The sequence below is a fragment of the Drosophila sulfurigaster genome, chromosome 3 (assembly GCF_023558435.1).
Source record: "Drosophila sulfurigaster albostrigata strain 15112-1811.04 chromosome 3, ASM2355843v2, whole genome shotgun sequence".
NCBI classification, from domain to species: Eukaryota; Metazoa; Arthropoda; class Insecta; order Diptera; family Drosophilidae; genus Drosophila; species Drosophila sulfurigaster.
In genome coordinates, this window is record NC_084883.1 from 21389970 (window position 1) to 21408139 (window position 18170).

The window sequence follows — 18170 nt, forward strand, 5'->3', positions numbered from 1 at the left end:
CCACCCATCCACACAATTGAGAGAAATGAACACGGAGCGAGAGAGAGAGGGAGAGAGAGAGTGAATGGGACAGTTGCGAAAGACCAATGGAATATATTAAAGTTGGTTCTTTTGGTTTAAATGCAAAGTGGCGTTGCATGAAATTGAAAACTCAAATTGTCTAGTTGCAGCCCAAATGAACTTAACTACAGCTATAATATATCAGCTGCTCGATTGACAGCGCTTTAACAACGAAACACACTCAAATGGGGTATATCGATCTGAAGTTTTGAATACAATAAAAAACATTTCAGACCAACAACAAGATTTTACTTAATTATTATTTCGATATTTACGAAAATGTATATCGTTATTTTAATTTTTATTATTAATACAATTTTGAATTTATCAAAATGTAATATTCACAATGACAAGTAATAAACAGTGATTGAAAACTAATAATAAAATACTTCTTAACAGAATTTTTGTTTAAGTTTTATAAACCTCTTTTCACTCAAAAATAACAGCAAATAGAATAGCATAGGGTATTTACAAGCACATGCTTTTAATTAATAATTAGACTAGCAAAGAGATTAAAATACGCAGCGTCATCGAATGAAAACTAACTGCTTAGATTGAAAAATAATGAAAACATTATTGAGTGAAAAGATTACTGAACTCTTTAAGTTTAATGGCGAACAACATTTTCGATTTTCGATTTATTTACTGTCGATGAATGTAGATTCAAATCTTATATTAACCCTCTAATGCCACTTTCCTCAATAACGCAATGTAAATGAGTGCCTCAAGGCACTCTTGGGGCTTAGAGGGTTAAGAATTTTTCAATGTGGATTTTATGATTCAAGAAATTTTTTGTATGTCCGAAAAGTTTTCAAGTTTTTGTCCTTAGATCTTCTGTTTTCCTTCTGTGTAACTAAAGTTGTTCTAAAATGTTGGTTCTTGGAAACATCATTTATATTTAAAGAGTCTTAAAATCCTCCTATGAATTCTACAATATCTTCTAAATCAAAACTGCTCAATATTCCAACCAAGTAAATATATTCCTTTCATTCTCCATCACACTACAAAATCTCTTGACGCTACTAAATGTTCTACTTAAGTTGCTAATGTTCTTGCATAATCTTTGGCACTCTAATTATATTCAGTGCTGTGTGTGAATGGTTCTTCATTATTTCCCCAAAACAGTAGTTGCTTATCTCATGAATGGCTGGGTTCTAATGTCTCCATATAAGCCATTATATCGAATGGATTTCGAGTCATATTCATAAGTAACTCCAATCATAACTATTCGTACTTATCGTTTCCGCAATTTTCTTTACCAACTGATATACAAAAAAGAAGAGAATTTAAATTTGAATCAAGTTTTGGCTGGCACTCGTAGTTGCTACATATATGCCACATGCCACACGCCCCTTTGGCCTGCCCCTTGCCGCATGGCGTGTGGTGCGCTGTGGCTGTGGCTCAAAACAACCGCCAATAATAACAATAACTATTCTTTAGATCTGCTTAACAGCCAATGTAGTTAAAAAGCAAATGTTTTTTCTCAATTGCCACGCTCCTTGTTGCTTTTGTTATTGCAGCTAGTAACTGCGATAGTATGTGTGTGTGTGTGTGTGTGAGCGTGTCTGTGTTTTTGTTGCAAATGGGCCGCAGAGACAACAACGCCGCTTGCCAAAAACAATTCCCACTGAATTTTTACAGTCGAAATAATTTTTAATTTACATAAATGGCGGCCTGTTACATGACTCTCTATGTGTATGTGTGTGTGTGTGTGTGTCTCTATGTCAGTGTGAATGTGTGTGTGTTGCTTTGTAACCGCCTTGAAGCGTCTCTAACTGTGTCTGCCTCTTGGCTTTGAGTGGCGCCTCCCATTCCCACATTGAGTTTGCCGCATTTGCGACGCATAATTTCGGGTTTTGCATTCTTCGACTTTTGCAACAGTCAGCAAAAATACACAAAAATTCAAACACAATGCGTGCACAACTAGAGGATACCCTTTTAGATCAAATTGAATAAAATTGAAAGGTAAACTTAATAGGAAGTTTCACTCAGTTCCTTAATAAGAAGTATTATTTAATTTTATATACTTATTGAATAATTTTGCTAAGTTACCCCATAGCACTTCTCCGTGGTTTGCAGGGTATGCAGGACAGTTGCATAGCCGGAAGTACTTTCTATTCGCTTGTCTCTTTCGCATATCAAATGCTTGGACACTTATCGATTTCTTTTGCCCAGCCAGAAATTATCGTCATCGCTCATACGCCGCGTGGTGCCGGTGGAAATTGTATGAAAATTGTCACTTAAATTCCACACGAAAAGCTTTGTGGCTGCTGCTACTGTTGCTGTTGTGGTGTTTTTGCCATGATAAATGACCAGCAAACATTCCTTGTTCCGTGTCTTCTCCTCGACCACCCCTCGATGCTATGCATAACATTTACGCTAACTGCTTGGCAGACGCCTTCCCTTTGACCCCCCTCCGCTCATTGTATGCCACAAAATATACATAAATACGAATATTTTTATACAAGTTTGTAAGTTGTTACATTTATTTCGAGTCTCTCTGGTCTGACTTTGGAATTAATCATGACACAATTATGCTAAGCACACAATCCCAACGGAAGCTCCTCACTTCCAAAAGTTGCAACTTGAACCGGTTCGGCGGAGCTTTTAAGCAGGAACTTGAATTGCTTTTGAAGTTGCGAGTATGCTTTCATCTATGTTCATTAGCATTTTAATAGATCTACCTATTTTTGGAAGATCTATGACTTGAAGTCTATTTACTAGAGTTTTTCCTTTTGAAGTTGGAAATAAGGTGTTAAACTTGGTCAAATTACCATAATTATTCATAGAGAGAAAATATTGACGATATAAACACACGAATCAAAATCTAGAGTATGAGAATTTTTCAATCATAAAAAAGTTATAAATTGATATATTGATATATTCAATATACAAGATTTATATCTATATATTATAAAAACGTTCGAAGAAGGCTTAATCATTTTTTTCTGGTTTCATTTATTTACATTCTTGAAATGAAAAATGTTTAATATATGAATAATTGTTGCTGAGTTATTATCTGATTGAATATTTGTCTTCCGTTTTCTGTATTGACATCATATTATGATTGGTTTTTTCACTTTCTCAGGTTTTTTTTTGAGTTGTAGTAAAAAATGTAAGCAGCTTTTTAAACAGATATTTATTAGGTAGTAATTAAAAATATTTGTAAGTAATTCCTTGTTTACTACCTCTTGAATAGCAGTTAATTCAAACTTCCGATAACTTATCATAAGCTACTTTACAGAAAATATAATCCGAAATGTTTTGCCAAAAACATTTATAATTTTAATATTCAATCATGGAGCTGAACCATTTTTACACAAGTTTAATTTGAGAATATTTACAATGGCGGCTCAACTAAAATATTGGCCATATGATCAAAGCCAAATTTGGTGCACTTGTGAGCGGCCATGCGATTGGCAAAGCTGGCGGCAATCGTGGCAGTTCGCTCTCGCACATACAACGCATAGATGAAGGCACCTACAAAGGCTTCCCCAGCACCGAGAGCATCCACAACCCGAGCGATCTTATGCGCACGCACCCGCAGATAGTTGCCAACGTTGTCGAGGAGTCCGACGCCACGCTTGCCCCACATGAAGAGGACATAGGGACGCTTGTTGGTCAAGCGAAATCCCATCATCTCATCCAAGCATCGACAAGCATCTCTGGGCCTCTGCCAGCCATATTGGAATGCCAACTGCTTCGAGAAGAAGGCATAGTCACAACACTCCAGCATGGGCCAAAGATTATCCAGATCCGACACAACTTCCATGGATACGAAAATCTTTTCTTTGTGCATTGCATTGTGCGCAGCCACATGTTTCATCATTGCCTCATCCGATGGACGTCCGCGAAAATGTATCCAACCGTAATTGTTGAGATCCAGTTTCTTGAAGTCCTCCAGCGTGACATAGGGAAACTTTGAGGTGCAGTTGGTAATGGTGCAGGTCTTTGTGTCCCTAGTGAGGAACACTAAGGAGAAGGGTGGATTGCTCTCATGCCGCGGACAATTGTCAATGCCAATGCCTCGCAGACGCAAATCATCCAAAAGCAATCGAAACATTGGATTAGTGCTCAGCATCACAAAGATCTCCACGTTCATGCCGAGATTGCGCAACACAGTTGCCGTATTTGTCGCTTTCCCCCCGCGCTGCCAGATGCCTTTCACACAGCGTTCGGGCTTCATCACCTTAGGAAATTTATTGACAATCGAAATGCAATCGACAACAGCGTTGCCCACACAGAGCACCTTCTTTTTGCCAGCCGCATAGCTCAGTCTTCGATCGCACCTGTCCATATTTAAAAAATCTCTTTTTTCCTGAACATTGAATTTTAAAATTAATTCTAATAAAAGTACTGCCAATAACTGACAACTAAACAAAGACTAGAATAGGATTGTAAGAAATGTGACATTTCAATGCTTATTTGATATTTTATTTCATGCTTATTTTCTTCACATGTCACCACAGTCCTCAATAACAATCTTTTTTGATGTCTTGCCCGAATTGGAGCCCATCGTTTCGACCTTGCGTATGATATCCATGCCTTCAACTACCTTGCCAAACACAACATGTTTATTGTCTAACCATTCCGTTTTCTCAGTGCATATAAAGAACTGCGATCCATTCGTATTTGGTCCAGCATTCGCCATCGATAATGTGCCCGGTCCGGTGTGTTTTAGCTGGAAGTTTTCATCGGGAAACTTATTGCCATAAATTGACTTTCCACCTGTGCCATTCTGATTGGTAAAATCACCGCCTTGACACATGAAATTTGGTATAACCCGATGGAAAGGCGACCCCTTGTAGCCATAGCCCTTCTCTCCGGTGCACAGCGCACGGAAATTCTCCGCTGTCTTGGGCACCACATCGGAACGCAGCTCCATGACGATGCGCCCCAGCTTCTCGCCACCGGCGTTGATGTCGAAATACACACGAGGTAAAGTCATTTTCACTTCGTTGCAAAAAGTGCGGAGGAAAGCCAGCTCTGCAATTAAATAGCAAAAACAGTGAATCAAAAAAAATAAATAAGTTTGACTACAAACTTTTACCGATTTAAAAAAAGGAACAAATTTTTATGTGACGTTCAAGCTCAAAGCCTAAGCTGTAATGATGAACACTGTTGAGTGCAGCAACATCAAATTGAATAGTAGATAAGTCATGGCCTACTCAAATTTAAAATAGCCGGTTCAATAGACATACGAGTAGATTGTAAGAAATGAATAGGAATGAAGTGGAGTCACAATACTTACAGTTATGTGGTATTTATACGGAGAGAGGAGTGTACAGTGATTTCAAGTCTGAGTACACGTTTGCAACTGCTGACTTTGGGTTCGCATAAAAAAAATATTAGTAAAGTAAATGAGCCCAAATTTTTTGTGTTTATTCTTTGAATATTTATTAACAAAATCTTTTACAAAATATAACAACAAAAGTAATTGGTCTGATTAAGAAATAAAAAACAAACAAAAAAACTCGCATGTACTCAATTATGCTCATTTTGAACACTTTTCAACAAACGCTATTTTTTAATACTTGGTCCAAAGACCCTTATTTGTAATTATGATATTTATTCATTCTGGTATATTTTCTACTAACTTTTTTAATTTTTCTTGTAGAATAGATTTCCATTCTTGCTGGACTCGTTGCTGCATCTCGCGCTAGCTTCCAGGTACTGATTCGTAGAGTCCCAATCGTCCTTACATTATCGACTCCAAATTTTCGATCGGATTAGGATCAGGACACTGTGCTGGCTACTCCTTTACCTTAAAATGTTGTTTTGCGATCCAAACTTTGAAGATTTATTTTTAATCTCACGCACGCACGCAATATATTGCTATATCGATCGCTATTATTATTTTTTAGGAAATGTTTGTTTTTTTGAAAATGGGTGGCGGGTATCTCAGAGTCGAGTATATATACCCTTCGATATATCTTTTATTTATTGCTTTTATTGAAAATGGGTTGCGGATATCTCAGAAAGCACACTTGACTGTAGATTTCGTAATTGATAATTTTGCATCTTTACTTAGACAAGAACTCATGCAAAAGCTTCGGTGGAGCAACATGTGTAAGAAATTAAGTAATATAATAATATAATATAATATAATATAATATATATTTTGTGTGCTCGAAAATGTCTCACTCTGTACGTAGCGCACATTTCGACTTCGAAGAATGAATTTTGTTTATTTTTAATATTTAAATAATTGGTGCAGGTCAGCGAATTATGATTTTGTTGAAACGTTCTCCCAAAAAGACGTCATTCTGACAATTGTTGCCAAGCTGCTTGGCAGTTTAGAGGCAAAGGCCAGCAATGCGATGATAAGCAACTGAGAGTGAAGAGAGAAACACGTGCAGGCATGATGTGTGAAAGACATAAGAGCAATTATATATGTGTAGTTACTGGACAAATAGTTCGAAATAAATTAAAACAGAACGATTGCTCGACTACAAGATACCCTGAATTTCAATGTTTATTTAATGCAATTTATTATTTGGCAATAGTATTTATTAATATGTTCAAAATTGTTTTCAATATGATCATTTGCCCTAAAAACTCGAAATTAATTTATTAAGCAAAATTAATATATATATCTAATTTCTCTATTCTATCTAAATATATATCTAATTTTAAGTGCTTCAACTATTTTAAATTTCAAGTACATTAAAACATCTTGAATGCAACAGAACCGAAAAACCAACCATAATAAAGGATATTACTCTTTAAATAAGTATTAAATTACTTTTAGATGCAAGCTCAATTTGAAAATAGAATAATTTTGTCGTTCAGTATATACATACAAATATGTTAAAAGCACAAAAGTGAAAACTATCTATTATATAAAGTGAATTGAAACATATAAAATACGCATGAGTGTGTCTCCTCATCAATTGGTACGCATCTGCGTCAGCAATGCGAAGATAAGCCTGAGAATCTCACTGATTGAAATAGTGACGTAGATGAGAGACAGAGAGAGCGAAAGAGAAAGAGCTGATCATGATAAGTTATGTCTATGTGGGATCATCAATATATTGGCTCATTGATCCTGACTTCAATACAATGTCCCTGTGATACATATATATATATAATACATTGCAATTTTACGCTCACAGTTTTCTAATTTTAAGTAAAATCAAAATTCGGCTAAGTAAATCACTCAAAAGCTCTCGCCACTTCTAGTTTCATTATCAAGAAGCCTCTCTTAGATAGGCGACAGAAAGTTGACATTGTCCCGACATTGACACCAGTTGCTATCGCCTTCACATCCGCTACGAACTTTTAAGCTGAACCCACATTCGTTGATCACGTGTTAATTCCAAAATCATACAGCACTCAGAGCTATATTCTTTCTCGATTTAAATTAAACTTTTAGTTTCAAATTCATCATTTCCGCGAGCAGTCGAAATATTCAAAATGTGCAAAATAAAAATTAAAACAGTTCTTTTCTTAACATTGCTTGAAATATTCTTGATGGCAACAACTGCCTTCGAAGAGGTAAGAACAGTTACATAAAGCAGTGTAATACAGTGAGTGCTAAGAATGTTTACATCTTCTTTTAATTAGACGTGTGAATTCGACCGAAAAATGGAAGAGCAGTGCCGGATTCATAATTACAAAACAGTGAAACCTTTGCTTGACTATTTTAGGCAAGTTCGAAATGAGTTACAAGACAGTGAAATTAAGGAAAAGAAGTTAAATGAATTGAATTCTGATCTTATAGAAAAGTATCATGACATTGTAAGAATTCATGAAAAATTCATGAAGGAGGAAGCTCTATTAGATAAGTATAAAACCAAAGTAATGAAAGGGAAAAACGATTTGCAATCGTGTCAAAATAAAGTTGAAGAATTAGAATCTAAATTTAATTCACAACAAAATAATTTTGTGATATTAAAAGGACAATTAGCAGATAAATCCACCAAGTTAGAAAATTGCGAACTTCAATTAAAAAATCGTAATTCTAGCTTAGTTGAAAAAGATGAAAAAATAAAGAGATTTAGTGAGAATATTCAAAATAATACTGAACATCAGAAAACAATTGAATTGCAATTAGAGCAGAGTAAAACTAAATTAATAAAGAAAGATAAAGATAATCAGCTATGTCGAGCTGAAGTTGATACATTGAATAAGACTTTACTCAATACTCGTATTCCATCAAGTTGCCTTCCTTTTGGAGATTCAGATGTTCATCCACTCAATGTTTCTGGCGTAGGTTTCTTCGATGTTTTATGCGATAGTCAGTTAGCTGGACCTGGATGGATTGTAATACAACAAAGAGTTGGGGGAAATGAGAGTTTCAATAGGGATTGGGCAACGTATCGCAAAGGTTTCGGTTCTTATAAGAGCGACTTCTTCCTTGGACTAGAGAAAATACATCGTATCACGAGTTTGCAGCGTCACGAACTTTACATACATTTGGTTGCTCTGAATGGAAGTACCTACAACGCTCGATATGACGACTTCAAAATATCTGATGAAGACAATGGTTACGCACTGAGTTTGGGTAAATTCAGTGGAACTATTAAAGAGGATGCGATGAGAAACGTCGAAAACATGAAATTCACAACAATCGATCGCGACAACGACATTGCTGGTAATAATAATTGCGCAGTTGACTACGAAAGTGGCTGCTGGTACAAGAACTGTTATAATTGGTAAATATTCCAAATTGTTATTTCCGATGGAATTCACATATTTATTGATTATTTTTATGCAGTAATTTGAATGCACCATATGGGCCAGATCTAAATTGGTACCGACGAATTCAATTGAAAGAAGCTAAGATGCTAATTCGTCACAAAAGAAGCGATGAAGAAGTGACCAACTGAAGAGCTGAAATTCCAATATTTGACTCAATTATGTAATCATTTGTATATAATTGGTGCATTAAGAAATTGCGTTCTGAATAAAAAAAAACGATAGACTATTTAATGCAGCAATTTTTTTTTATAATTTAAATTGATCAGTTTTTTATTGTATTTTATGTTTAAATGTATCAAGTCGTAAGTCTCTAGATGATTTCAATAGAGGTGCAAATACTTAAAAGTAAGTAAACTTATTGTTATATGTATATAAAATATTTTATTGCCAACAACTTTGTTCTATTCTAAAATTTCGTATTTATATCAAAGTAATTTAAAAATGTTTTTATTTCGTTTTGGTTAACAATCTAGTATGTTTAGTACTGTTTAGTATATTTTTAAAGCAGTACTATATCAATATTCACTATATACCGAATAAGCATTTTTGCTGGGATAAAACTTGGGAACTGGACGACTGAAAAATAGTGATATGGTCTGATGAAACGAAATTGAATCGATTCCAGTCGGATGGTAAACAATATTGTTGGAAGAAGTCTGAAGAGTCGCTGCAGATAGGAGGAAATGTCATGGTCTGGAGCTGTTTTACTTGGTGGAGCATTGGACCAGTTAAGAAAATAGATGGAACTATATAAAAGGAAGACTTTCTAGATATTTTGCAGACTCATCTTTGCGATTTTGTTGACAAATGTGCATATAAGGAGAGAGACATCACATTTCAACAAGATGGAGATCCAAAACGGACGCTCAAAATCTTCAAAGTATGGATAGAAATTTAAGGTAAAGGAGTGGACAGCACAGAGTCCTGATCCTAATCCGATCGAAAATTTGTGGTCGATAATGAAAAGACGATTGGGACTCTACGAATCAGTACCAGCAAGCTAGCGCGAGATGCAGCAACGAGTACAGCAAGAATGGAGAGCTATTCTTAAAGAAATAATTCAAAATTTGGTAGAAAATATACCTGAATTAAAATTTTCTATTAGAAAATGTGCTTACATGTAGTAATGGCAGCGGTTATTTCACAGTCGAGCTCCCTCGATTATAGCTTTCTTACTTTTTTTTTGATGTTCTTTTATGAGGGATAATCTTCTGTAAGGTTGAAATATGCATAATTTTTAAAGCTTATTATATTAGGAATAAAAGAATTAAATATATTACCTTATAAATGCAATTTTTATTTGGAAAAAAATTAAGTTTTTTTACTTAATTAAACTTGAACTTTGTTATTAGAGTATAAATTTTTCTAAAGAGTTTCCACGGTAAAATTAAAGTAGGAATATATAAAAAGAGAGTTAATTTAAACGTAATATATATTCACAATCCCGTGACCCTTGCACAAGTAATTGTATATTTGTTTATGAATCACTTCAAACGAGATTAAATAGAATTGCTAATTACTCAAATATGCTCATTACAGCTTTCGGATATTTCTATGCCAAACCCACAGCTTCTTATCTTGCAATTCAATACGGTTTACATATAATCTATTGTATTATAGATATTGAATGTTTTACATTCAAACACATTTCGGCATCCAACCCTTTTAAATTATGTCAAATAAATAGTTCTTGTTTAAAGAAGTTTCTTAAGCAATCACCATCGCCATGAATCATTATTGCGCACTGAGCATGACCAAGCCCGTGCTATGCGTTGGCAATCTATCCATGGATATAATTACCATATGCAAAGAGCAGCCAGAAAAGGGCAAAGAAAATTGCAGCCTCGAAACGTATTGGCAACGCGGTGGACACGCGAGCATTGTCAGCTTTGTGCTGAGTCTGCTGAATGCGCAATCCGAGTTCCTCGGCATGCTCAGTCGATCGCCGATCCTGAGTGCCATCATCACCGAAATGCAGGGCAAAGGCATCGAGATGATGCATTGCCCCAAAACCGATGAGGATCCCGCATTCAGTACCATCATGGTGAGCAAAAAGCCCCGCAGCAGCAGTGTCATCCATTGCAATCGAGGGTTTCCGTATTGTCGCTACAAGGACTTTAAGCAGCTGGATCTCAGCCGATTTGGCTGGGTGCACTTCGAGGCACGCAACGTCATTGAAACGGTGCAAATGGTGCGCGCTGTGCTCGACTACAACAATGGCAAAAAAGGAACGCATACTCACATCGTTACGGGTAAATTCGGGATACCTCGAGAATAAGCATCTCATCGACATGTGCGACTTTGTGCTCTTCTCTCGCCAGCTGGCCATGCAGCAGGGCTGGCAATCGGCCCGACAAACTTGCCGGCAGCTGGACTTTGATCTGCGTTTGCCACGCCTTATCCACATGAAGCGACCTTGCTTCATTTGCTCGTGGGGTCCCAAGGGGGGCGGGCTGCCTCACTGGGGAAGGTGTCTACCACGAGATGCCACCGTATAAGCCGCAACACATTGTCGACACTCACGGCGCTGGGGCATGCTTCACGGCTGGCTTCATCTATGCCACGTATATACGATCCATGAGTCTGTCGGATGCCGTGGAGTTTGCCAATCGTGTTGCGGGCCATAAGATAACCGACTTTGGCTACAATCACATTGCCAAGCTCAACATTTATCCCATCGATGTGACGAAAGCCGATGTCGATGTGCCATCGGCTCAATACTCTGAGGACAGCGAGGCTGAGGCGGTCATCTGCAGAAAGTATCTGAATCGCAAAATTAACTATTCGGATGGCAAATATGCCACGCAATTGCTGGAGAATCCATTTCTCAATCAATATGCCAAGCCCGATGCTGATGAATTATCTGAAAAGAATATTTATCCAGCCTACAAATCCAGTATATCGACAATGAAGTCATCACTTATATCCAAAAGCGTGCAAATCAAATTGAAGCGAAACGTTTCGACACCCAACTGAAAAAGATCTTTCAGTTTAGTTTAATTTTTTTTTTTGTCGTTTCGATACTTAATAAATAATACAATTTTTCAAATATTTTATTTGTTATATAAAATGTATTTTTTGAAGCAAATATTTTATTTATTTATTGTTTGTAATGTGGCTACAAATATAATAGCACACACTCTCTCTTTCTAAGCATCGCCACAATCATCGATTAGCACTTTTTTTGAGGTGGCACCGCTATTCGAGCCCATCAACTCGATCTTTCGCACCACATCCATGCCATCGACAACTTTGCCAAAGACGACGTGCTTATTGTCCAGCCAAGTGGTCTTTGAGGTACAGATAAAGAACTGCGATCCATTTGTATTCGGTCCCGCATTGGCCATCGATAAAATACCCGGTCCGGTGTGTTTTAACTCAAAGTTTTCATCGGGAAACTTGTTGCCATAAATCGATCTTCCACCTGTGCCATTCTGATTGGTAAAATCGCCGCCCTGACACATGAAATTCGGAATAATCCGATGGAATGGCGATCCCTTGTAGCCATAACCCTTCTCCCCGGTGCACAGAGCACGAAAGTTTTCCGCTGTCTTGGGAACTATATCGGAACGCAGTTCAATGGTAATGCGGCCAATTTTTTCGCCATCAGCACTAAGCTCAATAAAAACACGCGGTAAGCTCATTTTGGGCTGGAAGAAAAGACCAAAAGATTAATATAAATTATAAATTTTCTAATCTACACAATTTACCAATTGCCAGTTTAAGTTGACACGAGAAAAGTTATCAAGTATTTTGTTACAACCTGCTGAGTTTCGATTTTTCAATGATTTAGTGCATTAAGGGTGCTCGCACAATGCAAATAGAAGTCGCTTTAAGCTTTTAAGAAAGAGATTAAATGAAATGAGAGCAATGAAAATGGTTTCCCTTGCGACACTTAAAGGTCAAAGCCATAAATTGTTGGCAAAAGAATTGCATAAATGTGAAATGGAAAATGGGAAATGGTGAATGGAGGATGTGGCAACGGTTAAAAGAGAGAGAGACGCAAAATTGGGGATGATGGCGTTGCTTGAAAAAATGTCACATAACCTTAAACCGTTTAAACCGGCCATTCATTACGTATGCGCCACGTTGGCCAAGAGATAATAATTACCTTGCCAGTATTGCCCAGCAACCGGCTCTCGTCCATTGCAAAATGTAAAAGCAATAAATTATCAGCTATACATGTACATATATCTATACACACATATACACACACACAGGCTCAGCCGCAGAGAGAAACACCCGCAACACATTCAATTGATTGCAAATGGCTGCTGCATCAACATTTTATTTTCTTGTTGAAAAGGGTTAACATTTTTCGAAGCATTTCGTAATGCCTTTTTTGTCGCCAACTTCTGTGGCAATTTGAATTATTGCTAGATTATTTAAATAAATTTCCAATATCATTGAACAGATTTTACGCCCACGAATTTAACAGAGACACGAGCGCACCTGAGAGAAATAACTGAAATACCAATACACATGACAAACTGTAAGAACTGTAATTGTTATTAAACATATTTTACGAAATTTCATAATGCTGAACCCTGCTGCAATTTATTACAATTTTCCATCCAATTAAATATTTTAGATCCCACAATTTTATATTGTTTTTAAACAGCTTCTACATTCCGAATGTCCATATAAACGCCTAGATCTTAGAAAATATTATATATGTATAACATAAATAGAATTAAGTATTTTTAAACAAAATGTAATACGATGCGAAGAGTAGTATAACATAAATAGAATTAAGTATTTTTAAACAAAATGTAATACGATGCGAAGAGTAGTATCGGTCAGTCTATGTTCACGAGAGAAATAAACAGGACGAGGGCCCATAATACTGCGTGTTGTAAACCAAATGCGTAGTATTCATACACAGCGAATACTTCAAACACTGCGTATTCCTCATACACTATATGCATATTGTGCGTATACTTCATGTTTTGCCTATGCTAAATATGATATAAATACTGCGTATACTAAATATACCACAACTACTGCGTATACTTTATACACTGCGTATGCTTCATATATAACATAACTACGTATACTTCATATACCCATTGTTCTGCGTATACTAAATATACTAAAGAGTACTGCGTATACTTTATATACTCCTATTACTGCGTATACTTAACTGCCTAACTAAGTATACTACTATTTCACAAATTTTATGTTAGTAATTTTGAGGAATTTTTCATAACGCATAATATACAATAAATCATTAACAATAATTATAATAAATATAAATATGTATGAACACATATCAAACTACAAAGTAGTCAAAGCTACCGTAAAGCTTGCTAGTATATAATTCATGCAAAATAATACCATAAATTTTATGCTTTGTATGGAAAAGTAGAAAGCAATTTTAAAAATATGCATACTAAATTAAAAGTATCGTTTGGTCCAACAAACTTGCAAACAATAACAAAAAATCTAGAATAATATTGAAAATTTCAATATTTATGAGAGAACCAGCAGATAGTCTAGTGAAAACATTTAAAATTACATAAAAAATAACACCGCTTTACCATAATTTCTCCGAAATCTACCACAAATATCTTTAGCCCAGAACCTTCTTAAAATTCCATTCGAAGCTGCATAAAGATAAGCACTTGTGTTGATAGTTAAACTTGAGATTAGAGGCACGCTTTATATATTGTACTCCCCATGAATAGCTCACATAATTACAGTCAAGGGAACAATGGGGGTGCTAAATGAAAGACATTCCTTATCATCTTATTTGCATTTTGGTGAGAAAAAAAAAATAAATAAATTTGAAGAAATTAAAATGCCTAAATGCCCTAAATGTGCAGAATTTTGATTTATGTAAGTAGATGCCACACACACCCCCAGCTATTCCCATCCACATCGCGACTCTCTCCAACGCCGACACCAACTCCGACTCCAGCTCCAACACCAACCCCAACTCCAAGCCTCGAGTCCAAGTGTCCGTATTTAATTTTTATTCCAAAGCAGTTCATTTTTAGTGGGAAATGCAGAGCAAGGAGGGTGACGTTGGTCCTTCTCGCTGCTTGAGACAAGTGGGGACAATAAACACACCTACAAACAATGGTCAGAGATAAGAGCAAGTGGCGAGTACAGAATATATACGACTATTCTATACACTGTTAAGCAAAAACATTGACAACTTTGTGATTTGAAAAGTCGCTTAAATAAAAAAGGTTTTTGTTTCTATTTATTATTTATTCTAAACTAACTTTTTAATTATAGTTTAAGACTAAACTATAATCAACATTTATTCTGTGATTGTAAATATTTGGAACACTTCGAATTTTGTGTTCTACATTAAATGGTAATATTCTTGTGAAAACTTTTAAAAAGGTTAAAATATCTTTTACCTTTCTTTTATTAAATAATAGAATAAATTGATGTCTATGAAATGTATAGATATTAATAGGAGGTTATTATCAATGGATTCAGGCAAAATACAAAATGTTAAACTGTCGATATCTTAAAAATAAAAGCAGAGTCTAAATGGCATTCAACAATATATTATTAAGCAGTACAAAATGTTACTGTCTGTAAAAAGTAGATATTATAGTTAATGTATACAAGAAAACAATGTATGCATATACGTTGTTTATTTTATTAATCATGAAACAATCGAAAGTATATACAATTTTCTATGTATAATTATGTATGTATAAACGTTGTCTATTTTATTATTAATGAAACAATGGAAAGTATATATGGTACAATTCCTTGATTGTAAAAGTTTATTATTTTATATTATTATAGATAATGCAACGAATATAAAAAGATTGATTACATATTTCAAAAATTAATATACATAATGAAAATTTTTAATATTAAAAATTATTATTAAATATTATTATTAAAAATTATTATTAAAAATTATGTTAAAAAAAAATTATAATACATAACTAAAATATCTTTGGCAAAAGTTAGATAGAACTTCTTATTAGTGTCTATTAAAGTTATACTTTTCATATTAAATTTTAGTGGCTTCATTAAATTGTCACAATTGGCCAGCAAGTCAGGCATACCGCTGATGAAGAAAGGTATTGGTCATTAACATTGACTTGAGCCGCTGGCACTGAAATGAGCTGTGGCTAAGGAGGGGCAACGGCCAGAGCATGGCTTTGGTTTTGCTGTCACTTTTTGTGGGGTGGTTCTTGTTTCGCTGACTTGTGTGCATGGAAAAATGGCAAAGCAACAATAGACAAGAAATATGCGATGCTGGATAATTTTTGTAGTCGCTGATTTTACAGCTAGAAATGCTGTCTGTGTGTATGTGTGTGTGTGTCTCGGTGTTTGTGTGTGCAGCATGATGACCTCATTAATTTTCAATCTGAGCAGGATTACATGGCGCTGCCCAGCTGACTGCCACGCCCACGACAACGGCAGGCGCATGATGAATCTTTTCCTTGATTTCATGCCACATTCCGTAACCCCTCAACCCCAGCCAAGTCCATGCCCCAACCCTGCTCTAATTTATGATGATAAATGAGTTTCAATCAAGCGGCAGAAGTGAAGCCAACGTCGGCCAGTTTCCGTCGCAGTCGCAGCTCCTTGGCTTGGTCCGGCCTGATCCTGCAACAGAAAAAGGAGCAACAGCAACAACAGCAACAACACCAACAACAACAATAGCAGTCCACTGGAAATTGTATGTATAAATTATCCATAATTTGATTTGACTTCGCTCATCCTGACGCTGATTTGTTCAGCCCTCTCGGCGTGAGGATTTTCATTTGAATATTTATGAATTAATTTTTATACATTCCCCACTTATTTTTTTCAGCATTTTTGAACTTTTTTTATTTTGTTTACTTGTCCGGCGGTTCAAGTATTTTCGGTGCACTTTTGGCAGTAAACAATCTTTCACAAGTGTCCAAAAAATTTGATCATCAAATTAGAAGCGCATTTCATTGGTTGAGTGAGCTCGAAAAGTTTTCAATTTTCGGTTTTTAATTACTTAAGCAACTCCCTGCCATTTTATATTTCACGATTAATAATTGTCGATACAATTTGCATTTGTTTTCTTTATTTAGATTAATGTTATGCAAATTCCTTGCTGCATATTCTGACATCTGACGATATTGACGAAAGTTCAAAGTGCAAAACAATAAAGTCGTTTAGACTAATTCAATTTAGTTGGTTTTTATGCATTTATTTTTGTATCTTTCTATAATATTAGATTTAAGTATACAAAATTTAACTCTACTAGTAAAAGGAGTACCTTTCCTTTTCTTTCTTTGGTAACAATTTGGTAATTATCATTTAGTTAAAACTTTTTCTTTTTTCATAGAAAGTTTTTTATAACCGTATGAAAAAATAAAAAAACATATTTTGGAGATACGACTTCAAACACAGTTGGCGTCATTTTTTTATTGCTAAAAATCGATTAAAATTAGAATAAATATTATACATATAAGGAGCTTAATAAGCACTGAACTTAGAACACTAGATAACTAGATTAATTCCATTTATTGTCAAAACAGTAAGTGTGAAAAATTCGGCTTGTTTTCGACTAACCAATTATGAACCGAAATACAAAATGATCATAGAAATGCTGACAAGTTTATAACATATTAAATAACTACAGTATATCTAGTTATTTAATATGTTATAAACTTGTCAGCATTTCTATGATCATTTTGTATTTTGGTTCATTTTATTTCAAGCAAATATTCAATATTATTTCAAGCAAATGAGAACACAATTAAGAAAGCTATAGCCAAGTGAAATCTGGGAATTTACTTAGACAGAAGTGAGCGTATTAAAAATTTGAAACAAACTTGATCTGTGTACAAACATAACAAGTGCTGTTGAAAAAAATTATATCTCGACCTCTTATAGTCTCAAAGATCAAGGTATTCATACAGACGGACATGGCTATATCGTCTTGGCTACTCGTCTTAACGCTAATCTAGAACAGATATTCATTATAGGGTCAGAGATGCCTTCTTCTGCCTGCCAAACATTTTCCTTCAGGCACAAGGTTAAATTACCCTTCTACCCTATGGGTAGCAGGTATAACAATGATATGGAATAAAGTTAAATGCACGTCTCAAATTGGTTCTTTAAGCTTGCCATCCACAGCGTACTACATAACCGCGATTTCGCATTTGCCCTGTAAATATTTAAATTCTACCCACAGTCAGGGGAAGCTGTCTCGCTCCAACTCCGTCTTCTCGTTGCCGTGTCGATTACCCAACCAATTTGTCTAGTATCCGCGCGGACGTCTCTTTGCACTGCGCTTACAATATATTTTAATATCCGCTATCCATAAAGTAAAAGGGTATATTTATTTGTTACGCTCATTTGACTGTTGTTTTTAATTTTTTATTTTTTATGGTTTCTTGCCCACACATCTTTATAGTCCCTTGGTCCAGGAAATTGACAATAAACGA

General features: G+C 35.4%; 4 protein-coding genes across 4 annotated transcripts; 1 reads left to right on the top strand and 3 right to left on the bottom strand.

Moving 5' to 3' along the window:
- Positions 1 to 3367: 3367 nt before the first annotated feature.
- LOC133842784 (ketohexokinase-like) lies at positions 3368 to 4361 on the bottom strand. The gene has a single exon (XM_062276035.1). The coding sequence runs from the start codon at positions 4355 to 4357 to the stop codon at positions 3401 to 3403; it is 957 nt and encodes a 318-aa protein (XP_062132019.1). The 5' UTR covers positions 4358 to 4361; the 3' UTR covers positions 3368 to 3400.
- A 20-nt stretch (positions 4362 to 4381) lies between these two features.
- On the bottom strand, positions 4382 to 5253 carry LOC133842785 (peptidyl-prolyl cis-trans isomerase-like). Its single transcript, XM_062276036.1, has 2 exons — positions 5111 to 5253; positions 4382 to 5046 (listed from the first exon to the last, which is right to left on the bottom strand). The coding sequence occupies exon 2, from the start codon at positions 5006 to 5008 to the stop codon at positions 4514 to 4516; it is 495 nt and encodes a 164-aa protein (XP_062132020.1). The 5' UTR covers positions 5009 to 5046; positions 5111 to 5253; the 3' UTR covers positions 4382 to 4513.
- A 5135-nt stretch (positions 5254 to 10388) lies between these two features.
- Positions 10389 to 11814, top strand: LOC133846042 (ketohexokinase-like). The gene is made up of 2 exons (XM_062280750.1): positions 10389 to 11040; positions 11175 to 11814. The coding sequence occupies exons 1-2, from the start codon at positions 10490 to 10492 to the stop codon at positions 11737 to 11739; spliced, it is 1116 nt and encodes a 371-aa protein (XP_062136734.1). The 5' UTR covers positions 10389 to 10489; the 3' UTR covers positions 11740 to 11814.
- A 42-nt stretch (positions 11815 to 11856) lies between these two features.
- LOC133843027 (peptidyl-prolyl cis-trans isomerase-like) lies at positions 11857 to 12578 on the bottom strand. The gene is made up of 2 exons (XM_062276379.1): positions 12474 to 12578; positions 11857 to 12413 (listed from the first exon to the last, which is right to left on the bottom strand). Exon 2 carries the CDS (start codon positions 12405 to 12407, stop codon positions 11913 to 11915), a length of 495 nt encoding a protein of 164 aa, XP_062132363.1. The 5' UTR covers positions 12408 to 12413; positions 12474 to 12578; the 3' UTR covers positions 11857 to 11912.
- Between the last annotated feature and the right edge of the window lie 5592 nt (positions 12579 to 18170).

What these genes read in the sequence shown, in the direction of transcription:
- LOC133842784 (XM_062276035.1), bottom strand. Translation starts at nt 4,357, where the DNA reads ATGGACAGGTGCGATCGAAGACTGAGCTATGCGGCTGGCAAAAAGAAG.
- LOC133842785 (XM_062276036.1), bottom strand. Translation starts at nt 5,008, where the DNA reads ATGACTTTACCTCGTGTGTATTTCGACATCAACGCCGGTGGCGAGAAG.
- LOC133846042 (XM_062280750.1), top strand. Translation starts at nt 10,490, where the DNA reads ATGAATCATTATTGCGCACTGAGCATGACCAAGCCCGTGCTATGCGTT. An exon ending in TTCGGGATACCTCGAGAATA is followed by an intron (nt 11,041 to 11,174) that starts AGCATCTCATCG and finishes ATCCACATGAAG; the next exon opens with CGACCTTGCTTCATTTGCTC.
- LOC133843027 (XM_062276379.1), bottom strand. Translation starts at nt 12,407, where the DNA reads ATGAGCTTACCGCGTGTTTTTATTGAGCTTAGTGCTGATGGCGAAAAA.